Consider the following 16,900-nt stretch of genomic DNA (forward strand, 5'->3'; position numbering starts at 1 on the left):
CACCTGCCACAACCTCTTTTGCAGAGGTTTTTCTTTTACATGATCAACTGATTTCAAGTACCAAATCCCTAACCACACTGAAGGAAAACATTGCAGAGAAGCCTTTTGTGGCTAAGAGTTCAACTATGAAACAAAGTCACCTGAAACAGTATAGAGGAGGGTACATAATCCCTAAGTGAGCTCTGTCTGATCCCAAATGATGCAGTCCTATGCATCTCTTCTCATTGCTTTAGGCTAAGAGTGTGCTACATTTCTGAGTGTGTCCCAGAAATCTCCAGGAGGAGCTGAAAGCTCTCTCCATTTTCTTAAACGCTCAAGGTAACACCAGCAAACATAGCCAGCACCTCGGGATAGCAAAAAGCTTTGAGTCAAGATGGTAGGACAGATATGGTCAGGTTCAAAGGACAGATATGGTCAGGTTCAAAGAACATTTCTGCTGAATGATCAGGGCTTGAAGCCAGTAAGTTATTTTCCTTCCTCCTCAGGTATCATGCCCGAAACACAGAAAGGAAGGAAGAAAAAGAAATAAAGGAAAAGTGCCAGCTCACAAGTAACGAGCACAAAAGAACGTAACAACTCTTGCAAGACATCAAATCACAAAGCTCAAATGCTGATGAATCAAGAATGGCAGCAAGCTAGTATTAGGCACCTGAGATTAAGGTCTCGAAAAACAATGGCATTTTATTGAATAAAAACCAGCTCTGGACTAATAAATAGCTAGCCCTGAGGCACTGACTGATAATCTGCACAAGGAACAGGAACAAGCTGTATCAAAATCACTCAAGAAAAAAGTTGTTTGTTTGGAGCACAGCATTTAAACTTGGTCACAGGCATCACAACAGCCACAAGAGGTCATCCTTCTGCTCTATTCTCACTAATGCTCTTTCAAGAGTCAAAACACTGTAAGAACATGGGTATTCTGCCAGTCTAATGGGTTGAGAGTCCAAGGAGTAAGAGAAATTTTTTATTAAGTCTTCTAAACTAAGAAACAGTAAAATGACAGATACTGCTGAAACCTGTGCAAGTCCTTCATAATTGGACAAATTATAAGCACGAACATCTATTTCAAAGAAAACTTTAAGAAATCCTGGCACTTGTTTCCTAAAGCTCCTTTAGCTTTCTAAAATATAATTTTCAGTTATATTAGAGAGACTTCGTTGACAAAACGTGTTTCAGTTGTTTCAATCTATTTCTACTACATCCCTAGTAAATACCTGTCTGGTGATCGTCTTGACCAACGTCCTCTGTCAGATTCTGCAAGAGAACAGGAACAACACAGTTAAACGAGATGGTGACCTTCATTCTTCAGTACTGCTTTTAACCTCTACTTGATATTAATATTCATATTAATTACTTAAGGATCATCACCTGAGACTGTAGTGTCTTGTGTTTTCAGCTCGGATTTATCTAAAAAGTTACCCTTGCAAAATTATCTAAAAAGTTCAAGGATAATCTTTAATTTGAATTTTTTTTTCCTATCAAAAATATATCAAACTGTTTCAAGAGTGCAAATAACCATCCATTGGATGGGGAATTCTGCATTGTTGTATAGAACAATTCCACCAATAAATGCAGCATTAGAAAGACTGAATTTACCACTGACCACAGAAACGGCTTTACTTCAGGATAAACACAAATACATGTTCTAAAGAAAATCAATTAAAAATCAACTGAAATCTTGCAAAAAAGTTACTCCCTTTTGCAGGCAGGGTCTTTTTCACTAAATTTGTAGTGTGAACACAGAAGCCATATAATCATTTCCAGCTATGCTTGCAATATAGCAAATGGAAGTATGTAGCCATAAAAAAATGCCTAAATTCAAAAAAATCTTGTTTCACTTCAAAAAAATCTTCAAAAAAAGATTGTTCTTAAAAAAAATCTTGTTTCATTTTTTGCATGGGTGTAAGAGGACAGCTTGCTCATTCAATATGTTTTCCATAAGAACTGTAAGAAACTGGATAACTAAGATGATTACCATTGTTTGACATATCTAAGAAAGCTGTTTGTATGGAAGCAACATCTAAATCCAGTGTTGCAGTGGACAGTGTTCAAACTCCACTCTGACCCCTGGAGTATAATCTTTCACCTTTTACTAATACTGCTTATCTCTTCACCAATTCAAAACCAAAAGCCTTTCATACAAAAAGGCAATTATAATTTTTGAAAGTGTAATCACTTAATGATTTCAATCACAAAATATTCTGGACTAAAGCCCTAGCTATTCTGCTAAGAGAAAATGGCAAGTCATTACCAGCCTATTGAGGGTGTGGTAAATCTTGTGAATATTTGCCAGCGTTGACAGATGAGAATTCAACTGAAAATCTAGAGGGGAAAAAAGAAAGAACAAACAACCTTTTAAACTCTCTGGTTTCCCGATGTAGCAACCAAGATCTTCTTATGTTCTGGTCATTTAATAAAATCATCACACAACTATAAAATAAAAGTCATCAACACTTTTTCAGCATCAACATTTTCAACACTGAGTAGAAAAACAGAAATCTGCAAAAAGATAACTAACATATGCATTGTTCTTTAGGCATGAATGACCCTCAACAAAACAATTATAGCTAACTGTAGCTGAATTAAAAAAAAAAAATTTACAATTTGTTTTCCTTTACATTTGGAATCATTATAACTTCCATGCTATCCAGTCCTTCTGTTCCATCCATTCCAAAACTAATTTAAGTCCCATTTAACATTCTAAAATCATTACTAAAAATCACAGTTTTAAAACAAAGATTATTTTATTAATACACATGTACTTGCCTTTATACTTATTTCCTTGCAAAACTAAGTGACTGGAATACACTTACACAGTTAAAACATGGTTTTTGTATAACCAAACAAAGGTCACAGTGCAGCAGCTGTTAAGACAAGCACCAACAAAACTGAAAATTAAATATTCTGACTCATGAAAGAAGCTGTAGCATAGATGTTAACTTTGTTTCCATGTTCCAAATATAAAACACTTGAGTTTGCTTCAGTTGCAAAAGAGAGACAAAACTAATTTTTCTATATTCTTTTGAATTTCCTATTTTTGCTAGAAATGTGTCAAGGACAAAACTGGAAAATAAATAATTTACAAAAGATCAGCTGTGATCCAGCCAGAGAGCAGGCAAACCAGCAAGAATCTCAGGAGCTGGACACAAACCGGCTGACAGGGATTAAAGATAGCCAACTAATATACAGTGTTTCCCTTTAAACTAAAAGCAAATTAGCTACCCCGCTAGAACTCAGGCACAAAAACATTCTAATTACAGACCTGTACTATATGACAAGCAAAGTATTTCAAGCCAACTTCTTCTTTATGTGAAATATTTTACGTGCCTAGTATCACCACCTAGTTAATGCATTAAAGTATTTCTACTGTGAGACATTTAATTTGGCTTTGCCCAGCAGCTGATGCAAGATGCAAGAAAGGTCAAAGACATAATTCCCACATTTCCATCCGGAGCATTTTAAAGGAATACTCTCAAAATACACTTAAGAAAACCCAGATAAACAAGAGTCTTCATTAAATATCAGACTGCCAAATCAGTGAACCACACTGCTATGAAGTTATCAAGGGAAACCGAAGGAACTGGCTGCTGCACGTGTACTTGTCACAGGCATCACTATGGAATTCTCTTTTCGTGATGAATTAAAAAAAAATATCAGAAGATACTTTTAGGAATCATATATTTCATTCATTTTGTTAGCTAGAGTATCCCTTTATTAACTGCTACCTATTTCTTAACATGTTGTCTGCAATCCACCACCACAGCAATACAACTGCTTGTAAGTCAGAAGTACCAAAGATGGAATTTCCAACTTTAGCTATACCTATCTATATGAAGTCAAAGACAATCCAGGTCTTCTTACCCAGATAAAATAGGAAGATCTTGAACCCTGAACAGGGTGCTAGACTTTTTCCTGCATTAAGCGCTCAATAAAGTTCCTTTTTTGCTAGTCAAACAATACTAAGCAGAACCATTCTGCAAAAAAACAACCCCAAGTTTTTTAGTCCAACTTTCAATTCAACATAAAGCAATGAGAAAAAAAAGGAGGGGGAGGGGGAAGAACAAACAGGGAACATAAAAGCCATTCTCAGGAGGGCAAGACTAAAAGATATGATTTGTTTTGTTAACTGTCATACCAGACTAACCTAATATTAAGGATAATTCTAGATAGCACTCTTAAAAACAACAGAAAAAATACTTTAAAATTAGGACTATGTATATTAGGTATCAGCTTTGAAACAAAACATTCCTAGGCACTTCAAAACACATAATTCATGTCAGGGTGTTTCACACATCCACTGGAAATATCCTTACAATTTTAAGCTGCTGCTTCCAAAATAGGTTACATAATTATGATGGACTTAGCAGGGTTACATAATTATATTTTACCATTCTTATACAACAAACATCACACTATACACGGTATTAATACAGACAACCAGAGTCCAAAGTTTTCTCTCTTCCACAGGGGAAGCTTGTGAAGTGTAGATATTATCTAAAATTGAAAACAGGTTTCTTTTACAGTTATAAAAGTAAATACAAGCAGCACTCATTAAATTAGGGAAGTTAAATTACAGCCCAGGTCATCCTCTGAACTGGTAAGTGTTTGCTTTATGTATATTCAAGGAAGATACACAAAGTATCTTATGCCACTGTGAAAAGGCCTATTTTGTAAAAAAAAATTTTTTGAAGAAACAGAATCCAAAAAATAATACCTCCCATGCTCAAATAACACTACTTTGGAAATTAGCAGAGGGACAATGGTCAACAAGGGTCAACATGGCAAGCAAGTGATTCCACAGCTGGCTGCAACTGGATGCTTCAGGAACACACTCCCTCCCCTCCACCTCCGGAAAAAACTTCCATACACACTTATACAGCCTCCAAGTTGTCCCTGCCTGATGGCCTTGGTTAGCCCACTACCCTTGGAATCATATCAACAAAATAAACAAAAAAATCCTGCCAGCCCCATGTTTTGAATCAGGTCACAAAAGAGCTGCAACACTAGGTAAGTCAGAGCAAGAGTTAAAGAAAGGTCCCCTGAATTGGGAGCAAAATAGTTTCCTGTGGCAGCAGCAACGTGTCAGACCAATCCAACTGTCCATCCAAGCCCACTGTGAGAGGAGGGATACATCACATGAAGCTCCACATTCACCAGTTCTACATGGAGAAAATCGTGATGTATGAAGCTATTTTTCACCTGAATACAAGAGTTTCAAAGCACATGAAATGGTCTGAAAATACTTTAATTTTTTTTCCTACAGAAACTGCATCCAGCTCTGGGATCCTCAGCATAGGAAAGACATGGACCTGTTGAAGCAAGTCCAGAGAAGGGCCACGAAGATGGTTGGAGGGATGGAATACCTCTCCTAGGAATACCTCCTAGGACAGGCTGACAGCTGGAGCTGTTCGGTCTGGAGAACAGAAGGCTCCAGGGAGATCTTATAGCAGCCTTCCAGTACTTTAAGGGGACTTAGAGGAAATCTGGAGAGGGACTTTTCAAAAAAGCACGTAGGGACAGGAAAAGGGGCAACGGCTTCAAACTGAGAGTAAGTTTAGATTAGATATTAGGGAAAAGGTCTTTCCTGTGAGGGCAGCTTGGCACCGGAACAGGTTGCCCAAAGAAGCTGTGGATGCCCCATCCCTGGAAGTGTTCAGGGTCAGGTTGGATGGGGCTTTGAGCAACTTAGTCTGGTGGAAAGTGTCCCTTCTCCATTGTAGGGGGATTGGAACTAGATTATCTTTTAAGGTCTCTTTTAACTCCAGCCATTCTATAATTCTAAAGTACCACACAGTTAACTGATCTCAGATCAGAAGGAAACCTGCTTGCTTTGTGAATACTGAAGGAAGATGTGCTGGAACGTTTGCTATGACTTTAAGAGGTACATTTCAAACAAGTGCATGTATTTTGTTGATTAAATTCCAAATGGTATTAAATACTTTGCAATAATTCAGAATGTAATAGCTAAAAAAGAAAACAAAAACAAAAAAAAACACATCTAGAATAAAATCACTGCGAATCCAGAAAAGAAAAGAAATGCCAGAGCCAATCTAGTTTCATGGAATTTAAATCTTGCATGCAGTTTGCCATTAACACTTAAGTGTTAAAGGCTGGGTTAGTCAAATAGTCACAATCATATACACTTTAAAAGTAAAAAGAAAACAGCTTAAAAATAACTTTTAAATTTACAGATTAAGGTCTAAACTATGGACCTGAAAGTTACCAGGAGGTGAAAGAAACAACAGCTAACCGGGCTTACTTTCATAACAAACTAGAGAAAAAACATCCTATACCCTCTCAATGAAAAAAACCAAAAAAATCCAACATATAAATGCTATAGATACAATAATAAATACAATATTAAAATTGAGGTATAGAGGTAGCAGAAGTATTAATATAACAGTAATTCATATTACTGCTAAGATTATTGTAACATTCTCAGAAAAAAATTAGACAGAAAACACATACCAGGAAGAGTCATTCCTAAAAATTAAAATGCAATGATCATGCTTTACTTATATTTAATTGCTTCCCTTGGTTTCAAATAATAGAACTGGAAAAAACTTGTAGTAGTACTGTTGTCTTAGTTAGCTTTAAATAAATTTTACTTATTCAAAAAAGAATCATTTAATCTTCTAAGAAATACACCATTTCATGTTCAGTAGTCTGCTTACAGAATTATCCAAAGAGCAAGACAATTTATATTGATTAATTATTAATCAATTAATCAACTTAGGAGTTCAGGTCTGAAACCTGTATTTGGTGAAAGCCTTCAACACTTATGTTCAGGTAGCAGAATTTCTGTATTCATTACTAAATGCAGAAAGCAAAGGAAAAATGTATGTCAGTCCTATTTACACAAAAAACATCACAATACACCTAAAAACTGAGAATCTCAGACTGCAGTACAGAGAAGATAGGAGCTGACTGCAATCCTGTCAAAGACAGGATTAAGAATCCATTTCCAATGTGTCTGTAGCTGCATCTGTGCAGGCAGTAACACCCTACAGCAGAGGCAGCCTGCAAAAGAGACCTCCTGGTCCGTGATGTGCCAGCAAGCATTCAGGTAAGGGGAGGAAGAGTAGAAAAGGCTTGAAAAGTAGGGTCTCCCATAATTTGGTGCCCCTTAAAGGGCATGATTCAGAAAGTAAGGGAAATAGAAGTGAATTCCAGCTTGGAAAGTAAGTACATCCAATTAAATGGGACAATCCAACCTATCTTGAAGAGCAACAGGACCTAGTCATTAAAGCTAAAGACATGATGCTACAGGATGTTCCTCTTGCCCACGTGCACTCAGAGCTGCACCAATCTCAGAGCTACTGCTGACACCAGTGGCATCCAAATCCACAGTCACAAATTTGTGTACATTTTCCCAACACCTAAATGCCTAATCCCAAAGCCTAAAATGTTCTGAAATAAAACACAGAGTGACTTAAGCTAGTAAAAAAAAAAAAAAACTCTACAGAAAACCCAACCCAAGCAACAAAATGTGGTTGAAATTACTAAACACACTAAAAATCACTTATTTTAAGGTAAACACTCACACTCAACTCTAACATTTGGTATTACCACATAGAATGACTTACTCACTGCAACAAAATATTTTAAGATCTCTGCATGCTACATATATAGGAAAAAAGCATAATTCTTTTTTCCCCATAGGAACAAATCCTTATTCTACCAATGTATTTTTAAAGTACCCTATTCTGAAGGCTTGTTTGCAAATAGAGCTACCGTAGTTTAGAGTTCATTGAGAATTTTAGACTAATTTAAGCAGTGCAAAAGTTGTGTAACTGTCAGTTTAGTTTGAATACATTTCCATTTACCTTAAATTGATCGAACAAATAAGAGCCAGGCTAACAATCCTATACTAACACATAGATTAAAGTACCCTGCATTTCATGGGGAGGTTAGGGTTTGCTTTGTAGGGGATGGTTTTGGTTGGGTGTTTTGTTCTATACAACAAAGACCTAACACTAAGTGTATTTCTGGTGCAAAAGATCTGCTTCTGTTGATGAAAAGTGTTCATCCAGTCTAACTCCTACTCCACCACCAGATTAATTCAAAAAAGTCAGTGAGCTTGTTTTGCATCACTGGCTGCCTTAGAGTTGTTTGAGAGCACTGCTCCTAACTTCATGCCAGATGTCATCTGACATCCTACAAAGGCCATAAAGCTAATAAAAACTTTGTATCTTGTGCTCCAGCTAATTCAGCAGAAACACAACCCAGTCAAGCACGCACTACAAGGGTATCCCAGCACCATGCAGATCTGGTACACATCACAGTGGATCTGCAACAGCCTAGAAACAGCTATGCCAGTCAAAACCATTATTGCTCCAGCTGCTTGCTTCTTTCTGCCAAAGTTCCTGACCCCACAGCTCTGCCAGCAGCACAGTCCAGGGGCACATTCCCTAACTCATTTCAGGCAAAAAAAAAAAAAAAAACAACCCTGTCAGTTTAGACAACTTAAGTAAAACTGGCAAGAGCTAACCCAGGTACATCTCACCGAGTGGATTAGAGTGTGCTCCTACAGCCCACTTTACCAGCAGAAAAGGGAAGCAGTAACCTACAGCTAATGGGCAATAATAAGCAGCTGCAGCCCATGGAGTCCCACAGCCTATGCAGCCACACATCTGCATGAAGTGTGTCACACCAGTCAATTCCCCAGGGGCAAGCTAAAGCCTTACAGCTCTAAATATATATATATATATACACACACAACTATCTACTGAACAAACTGGTAGTTGCTTCTATGTCTTTATGAGTCAAAAGTAAAAATTCTGTTTAACCTCAGACCTATGATTTTAAATAAAACAAATTAACTGGACATTATGACAAAAATACTGGCACATTTAAATTAATGGTTCTGCTTCAAGCCCTTGTTAGCAGTTTTACTTATTGTAGAAGAAATAACCACACTATTTGATGCTCTAATACTTAAATTGGATACAAGAGTTGAACACCTTCCCTGGATGTACTGTACTTTCCCATGCTATGCTTTTTGGCAAGCACAGGACAGAAAAATTAAGCAAGTTTTCTTCTTCTGCTTGAAGACACAAACAAAACTAGGAAATAATGCTTTGAAATAGCCCAAAGTCTTTGTTTTCAGTATCTGCAAAGCAAGTGGGGGAGGAGGGGAAGTAAAGAAAATGCAGAATTAATAATTCACATTCGGTACAAAAATTACTTGGACTAAAATAAATTTAAATGAAGTGCTGCAATTACACAAATGAGATCTTACCCCAATACAACAGAATGAAGAGAAGCGGTAAGAAGACTGTTTACCTGCCTGACTCAACTTACTGCATGACCTTGTAGACATTTCCAATTACAGTTATTGCAGCTGCAAAAACTTCTAAGCAAACACTTTCAATGGGGAAAACTGAAAGTCGATGTACCTCATATAATGTGAAAGGTGTGTATTCAGTTTCAGAAAGTAAAACCGATACTGACCAAAAATGTATTGAGGGAGTTTATATCACAAGAACATATAAGAATCTAAGAAGGATCAAAAAGGTGGCTCAAAATAAATGTTCAGTCAAGATCCAGCTTCTGTAAAGATATGCTATGAACACTCCTTGCTTCAAGCATTTAAATCAGTGAGGAAAAAAAACAACCACTATGATGCTACAGACAATGAAGTCAGTTAATTTAGGAAAACACTCCTATTTAAAATAACACATGTACGAGCCCATGAACTGCCAAAAAAAAGTACTGAGATGTAAGATTCAATCACTCCAAGGCACGTTTTTAATGAGAAGCCAAGAACAGCTGAAGGCTGAGAAACGGTACTTTTCCTATTTCCTAAAGATAAGTTAAAATTAAAAAACTTCCAAAATCACTACATAGTATTAACATCCTACATGAGGGAGCACTGGAATATTTGCAACTGTACCTTATATGTGTATAATGAGGACCTGCATCTTTTTTTGGACAGGACACATGACAAAAAACACTGAGCAGAAGGCATTTTCTAGAATCATTATCCCTCCATTTCCAACATGAGGCAGTTATTTGTGCCTTAATGGCAGACTTAACCACCAACATATCACGATCCCAAATATAAAAGTAAAATAAACCAGAACCACTGAAGAAATGATATAACCTTACGAGTTAGAGGCTATACCAGGCTGCCCAGCCAATCTCATTTTGAGAGACATGGGAGGATTCAAGAAAATCCAGGCCTTATGCAGCATTTCTTTCCATAAATGCTTTCAAGACTTTGTCCAAAAGTCAGGCCATCACTCATTAACATATGATCAAAGCTTCAGTTTTCATTATCTTCCCCACGAGCAAGTTCTGCGGTAATAAAGCATCTCAGAGCTGCAACTCCTTGCAGAGCCGAGAACGCGTTCCTGGGAGATTTCACAGGAACATGGTTGTGCCGGGACAGCTCTGCGCTGGGGATGCCAATCCCGTCTCTCCGGCGGACAGGCAGGAAGCCTATTCCCGAACCCCGGTCACCCCACAACCACACAGGTGTGCCAGGCAGCACGCGGTCCCGGGGCTCTGAGCGCAGCGCCAGAAGCACCATTGCAGACACAAAGCCCAAGCTCCGCTCCGCTCCCCCGCGCCCGCGCCGCCCGCGCCCCCCGCTCTCCCCGCGGGGCGGGAGGGGCAGCTCCGGTCGGGGGGGCCGCACGGCACGGAAGAGCCGGCGCCGCCGCACGGCCCGCCGGGAGTTGTAGTCCGCTCCCCGCCTCCCGCCGCGCGGGGCTGCGGCGCAGGGACTCCAGCTCCCGCCATGCGCCGCGGCCCCGTCCCCGCACAGCGCGGCTCTCCCGCACCGGCCCGGCGCGACCTGCGGCAATCACCCCTGCCCGCCTCCCCCCGCACACGCAGCTCCACGGCCCGAGCACGCCCTCCCCGCGGCAGTCCCGGCTCCCTCGCAGCCCGCCACGAGGGCCGGCCACGGCCTCACCCCCTCGCCAGGCGGGTCGGGCAAACTGCGTCACACCCTCCGAGCGACCCCAGCGCTCCCCGGTGCGGCTCCCCCCACCCGTCCCCGCCCCCTCACGTTCAGCCCCCGCTCCCCGGGGGTTGCGCCGAGGGCCGCTCCACGGGGCCCCCGCAGCCAGGCGCACACACACCGCCCCCTCCGCGCCGGCCCCGCACCCGCGGGCCCGAGCCCTCCCCCGGCACCGGGAGCCCCGGCGGCGCGTTCGGCCGAGCCTCGCGGGTCAGGGGCAACAGCAGCCGCCCCCCGCCGGGTGGTTTTTACCGGCCGTGCGGGCGGCGCGGGTTGCGGGCGGCGGGCGCAGCTCTGGCGCTACTCACTGACAGCGGCGGCATCCGAGTGCATTTTCGAGCGGCGCTGCACACGCTGCCGGCCCGGCCCGGCTCCGCTCCTGCCCCGCTCCCGATCCAGAGCCCGGGACGGACACCGCCGCCCCGCCCCCCGCCCGCGCTCATTGGTCCGCGTTGCCGGGAGAGGCCGCGCATCCCGCCCTCCTATTGGACCAGGTTCCTGCTACTCTCCCCGGGCCCACTGCGCACCGCCCTCCCTCCCTCCCATTGGGCTCCAGGCTGCGCTCACCCCGCCTCCCTCCGCTTTGATTGGGCGCTGCCGCTGCCAGTTTTTACCGGTCTTTAAAGCGCGTGCAAAGTGCACCACTTTGTGTCACGCGCGGCTCTGATTGGCTGCAGGGGCCAAGGGCCGCGCCCACGCCCTGACACGATTGGGTGAGCGGGTCAGGGGGCGGGCCCGGGGCGGGAGGGCCGGGCTGGGCGGCTGCTCTGGCTGCTGATGCCGCCGCGGGATGCGCTCAGCTCCCGCTGACTTAGAGGCATTTCCTGATTTCTCCCGTCTCGCTCTTCCTAAGGAGAAAAAATGGCAGGCTGCCGACAGCAGCCGAACGCACATAAGCGTCACACTGCTAGAGCAGCAGCGGGATGGGCGGTGGGGAGACCTGCGGCCAAAAGCTGCTCCGTGTGGGACGATGGGACTGGCTCACTGCCCCGAGGTGCTGTTCCCGGTCCTACGAATCTAGCGCATGGAGCCACGCTCCTTTCCCCGCTCCTCGCACAAGGATCTCGCCGCTCAGGAGCCGGAGGAGGAATACGGAAAGACACCCTGCAGGTCATTCCTGCTTAGCATGCGAGCTCAGTATCCTGCGTCCTTTCAGGGATAAACGCCGTTCCTGGCACTCGCTGAGAAGAGACTGCTGGAGCAGCATTTGTGCACAGTGGAGGATTATTAAGGCAGAACTTAGCCATGAAAAAAAAAAAAAACACCTTTCCTTTCCTCTGAGAGGTTAAGTTAAAATAAAAATCAAGGACTACAAAACTGAAGTAGTGTCAGGTTTAAGGTAATTGTCCCTTTGGAGCAGTGCATTAGCATGCAGTCCTGAATTTAGTGATCACAGGCCTTTTTGTTTATTGGAGGGGGGGGTTGTTGGGTTTTTTTGGTTGGTGGGTTTTTTAATGAGCTTTGTCTTATTCAGTGAACCAGTCAGAATGAACAAGTGCAGACAATTTATTTTGCTGAGTGACATCTTAGGTTTTCAACTGTCTGTTTTACAGAAAAGAGAATGGAGTTCATAAGGAAATGAATCTTCTCTTTGAAAGCTATATACTAAAAACCACATCAGAGCAATAAAAGACACCCTTATCTGAAGTTCTTACTTGTTCACTAACTCCTTAAAATTATTTCTGTAGAACTTCCTGCCTGTGTCTCAATTATTTTCCGATTTGCACCATCTTTTCTTTACCTTAACAATTTTACACTACCACCTCTACAAAAATAATAAAGCAGTGGGAGCAAGGTTTCACTTCTTGGGTAGTTCTAACATCCCACATGCCAGACATTCACATCTATGCATGTCATCCCAAGATCTTATACCCAATAGGGGCACCACTGAGTTGCAATTCATCTGATCTAATTCTGGATTCAGAGCAACAATCCCTTTAGGGATGTCTGTTTGTTCACATTGACCATAAAAAAGCACATAGGCTGCTAGTTCAGAATAAAAAATATTCAAAAAGAAATCTTCTTCCATGCCTTACATAGTTGTAAATTGATACAGATCTAAAGAAAAGTGGCACAGAAAAACCCTATTTGGTTGTATCTGAAGGCAGAAAGATTTGTATTTTTTCACCCACCTATTTTAGTCTAAAATGAAAAATACTATTTGGCTTTAAAGATATTTCCTTAGACTACAGCTTCTGTAACAACTTTTATTCTTAAATGTAAGGCAATTAGGTTTGCCAGGCAAAAATTCAATATATTTTTGAATACTTCAATACACATTTGAAGTATAATCTCTGATTCTTAAAAATTAGATCTGCAAAGAAATCCATAGGGAAACACAAAAGAGACTTTGTTTTCTGCTTCTGCCTGCTACAGGGAATGTATACTTCAGCAGAAAAGGCTGCCCTGTGAGAACAAGGCCCATTTCAACATGCACCTTCATTCCAACCTCAAAAAGGTATAAATAATCCCCTTTGTTACCACTAGTTGTAAAACACTATGCAGATCTCCAGGCTGGCAGATGTTACAAAATCAGACTGTATTTTCTTTCTGAAGCCTGAGTTTCCATAATGCGGAAATACTTCATTTTACACAGAGCAGATCAATCAAGACATGGCTGATCAAGCATTTTATTGGATTGCTTGGCAAGGTTCTGGTACTGCAGGGGCTCCAGGAGTGGCTTCTGTGAGAAGCTGCCAGGAGCTTCCCCCATGCTCAACAGAGCCAGTGCCAGCCATCTCCAGGATGGACCCGCCACTGGCCAAGACTGAGCCCATCAGCAAAGGTAGTGATGCCTCTGGGATAATGTATTTAAGAAGGAAAAAAAAATAAGAGTCACTGCACGGAAGTAATTACTATCAGAGAAGAGAGTAGTGATAATATGTGAGAGGAACAGCTCTGCAGACACCAAGATCAGGGTAGAAGGAGGGGGAGGAGGTGCTTCAGGCACTGGAGCTAAGATTGCCCTGCAGCCCGTGGTGTAGGCCATGGTGAGGCAACTATGCCCCTTGCAGCCCACAGAGGACCATGCAGCCCACAGAGGACCATCCACCTGCAGCCTGTGTAGGAGATCCATGCCAGAGCAGGTGGATGCATTCAAAGGAGGCTGTCACACCACGAGAAATCTGTGCTGGAACAAGGTCCTGGCAGAGACCTGCAGACTCACAGAGAGAGGAGCCCACACTACAGAAGGTTTGCTGGCAGGACTTGTGACCCCATGGGGGACCCACACAGGAGCACCTCATTACTGAAGGACTGCACCCCGTGGAAGGCACCCACGGTCATGCAGCTTGTGAAGAATTGTAGCCCGTGGGATGAACTCACACTGGAGAAGTTCATGGAGGACTGTCTTCCCTGGGAAAGACCCCACGTTGAAGCAGGGGAAGGACTCCTTTCTCTGAGGAGAAAGCAGCAGCAGAAACATGCAATGGAGTAACCTCCACTCCCTGAGCTGCTGGGCAGGAGGAGGTAGAGAATCAGAAACAAAGCCTGGGAAGAAGGGAGGGGTGGAGGAAGGTGCTTTTAAGATTTGTTTTATTTCTCATTATCCTGTTCTGATTTTGGTTGGTAATAAATTCAACTAATTTCCCCAAGTCAAGTCTGTCTTGCTCATGACAGTAATTGGTGAGTGATCTCTCCCTGTTCTTATCTCGACCCACAAGCCTTTTGTTACATTTTTTCTCCCCTTTCCAGTTGCAGAGAGGAGTGATAGAGCATGTTTAGTGGGTTTAGTGGGTACCTGGCATCCAGCCAGGGTGGAACTACCACATGGACAGAGACAGTTTAAGCAGCTCCAGCATCAGCATCTTAATCCTAGCCCTCCTGGCATTCTTTCTTTTGTGACAGTGCAACCATTTGGACAGCTAGATACCAAGAGCAAGACTGTCCCCAGTGCCCCTAAAAAGCAAAAAATCCCAGAACAAGACAAGAAAACGCTGAACTCTTCTTTTGGTTTTGTCCATTTTTCTGTTTTCCCAGTCAGCTGAATATCCTGATCTGGCTCACCACACATATGTGCATGTGCTTCCATCAATACACAGGAGAGGAACAACAAACCACGATGTGGAAAGTGGCAGTAAATGCCAGTCTACACACTGCTAGATCAAACTTAAAACTTCAATTTTTCTTTTGAGAGGACTGTCACTGTTCACTTTTTTATGTTTGTGTTGCTTTTTTAAATTGATAGCTAAAATGGCAACCACAATTCAAAAAAACCCACAAAACTACTGTAGACTGAAAAGTACTGGTTAACAAGAGAAAGACAAACGATTTACTTAGTTTTATCTTCTTCACTATCAGAAACATAATGTAGAAGCATCTTTGAGAGTTTCCAAAAGGAAACTCTTTTCCTCTATTTCCAAAGGACATCAGACTCCAAAAGGCTAAAGCCACTGCATTTCTCAAATATCTTTGTTCATCTTGATTGCTTTGCTTAGAAACAAACTTGAACGTTAATTTTAGGCACCAGAATGACAAGCCATCATGTGTTTTCCAAGTCAGAGGGGAAAGGGAATTGTACTGAAAATAAACACATTACCAAAGAAGAATCTGCTGAACATTAAGAAAGCAGATAATGCAGTAACAAAACACAGTACAGGGTATTGTAAGAAAATAAACAAATTGTCTACAAGAAGCCCAGCAATCACAGTCCTAAATCATTTGTGGATATGAAAAAGTAACTGATACCCAAGTCAACACAAACAGCTTTAAGTAATGCTTCTGAAAAGATTTTTCAGCCTCAGAGTTTCAATAAACACCTAAATTTGAGTTATTCCTGCATGATCTCAGCAGAACAGTACTAATCAGGGAAAAAAGAGGACCTCAAGTGGCAGAAGGTGGCAGCTGCAGATTATTTGAACTCCTTTTCAAACCACTATTCACTAAACAGTTCAGGTCATTTTAATTGCAGTGTCCCAAGGACTCATACTATGCTCCCCGTTGAAGTGAAAAGGTCTGTTCTCCTACACTTGCTCCTCAAACATACTATTCTGGCCCCAAATGTTCTTTTGTAACACCCTGGAAACAAATGTCATTTTACATAGATGAGGAAAAAATCATTTTAGGGCTGTTGATGGCTGATATTTTAAACCCTACATTTGATTTATAAGGTCTTTTTCAACTTCAGTTTGAAACTTTAACTTGTCTTCATTCATCATTAGGCAACTCTAAACAGCCAGGCTTAAGACAACAGCTTAGAATTTCGGCCTGAACTCTAGAGATGCATCAGAACAACCAGCACCTCTCTCTGAGCCACAAAGCTCCCTCACAGTCAGCAGAGGACTCTGAACATTCGCAGTGTTCTGTTTCTTGGAGACAGGTGGGAACTGGTTACCTGCACACTTAAGCTGTAACAACTTGTTTCAGTAACATAACTCCAGTTGGAAACCAAAGGGTGTGTCTAACTTTCTCCCAGCTTGTAGCTGTGACACTGTTTCTGAAAATGGGAAATAACAATTTCAGGTGTTTCTTAGCCCAAGAGGTTTGAAATGCAGCTCCCAGACTTCAGAGTGCTCTGTGGCAACACCAAAGCCACTGCTCCTCAAGGTAAGCTTACAATACAAATAGAAATGCCTGAGCCAAGACCCCAAAGCAGGAATATATATATATGTAAGAGAGAACTTGAGTCTTCACCCTGCTGAAGAATACAGTACAATTACTCTCAGAAGTTGCTCTTACGCATGTTACGTAGAGTCCTTCTTTTTTATTTTGAGATACACACTGGTAGGCTCCTGATGTACAGCTGTCTCTTCCTGTACATTCCTAGAAACTTAATTGACCTGCACAGAATATCAGAGGATAAGATTAGGAGTACATATTGTTTATACAGATAAGAATACGTATTTATATACATAGAATACATATTATTTAGAAGTCAGATATATGTAATCTAGTCCTTTTACCACCAGAAAAAGTTCAAACTTATAGAAAATA

At 41.9% G+C, this 16,900-nt stretch overlaps 1 protein-coding gene across 9 annotated transcripts in view; it reads right to left on the minus strand.

Annotated features, from left to right (window-relative positions):
- The window catches only part of DCUN1D4 (defective in cullin neddylation 1 domain containing 4), a 40,325-nt gene extending 28,724 nt beyond the window's left edge, over nucleotides 1-11,601 (minus strand). For 2 of the 9 annotated variants that reach the window (XM_017810533.1, XM_017810190.1), the window contains exons 1-3: nucleotides 11,537-11,601; nucleotides 2,252-2,322; nucleotides 1,215-1,254 (exon numbers count right to left, since the gene is read on the minus strand). Coding sequence is in view for 2 of the 9 variants with exons in the window: in XM_017810093.1 (XP_017665582.1) it covers nucleotides 1,215-1,254; nucleotides 2,252-2,322; nucleotides 11,278-11,302 (136 nt within the window). In the remaining 7 variants the exon portion in view is untranslated. Of the gene's footprint in view, nucleotides 1-1,214; nucleotides 1,255-2,251; nucleotides 2,323-11,017; nucleotides 11,088-11,277; nucleotides 11,391-11,536 lie in introns of those variants that run through there. The other 7 variants (XM_017810370.1, XM_017810712.1, XM_017810093.1 and 4 more) reach the window with 7 other exon arrangements.
- Nucleotides 11,602-16,900: the final 5,299 nt, after the last annotated feature.

This window comes from Lepidothrix coronata, unplaced genomic scaffold (genome assembly GCF_001604755.1).
Source record: "Lepidothrix coronata isolate B3197 unplaced genomic scaffold, Lepidothrix_coronata-1.0 Scaffold0, whole genome shotgun sequence".
Lineage (NCBI taxonomy): Eukaryota > Metazoa > Chordata > Aves > Passeriformes > Pipridae > Lepidothrix > Lepidothrix coronata.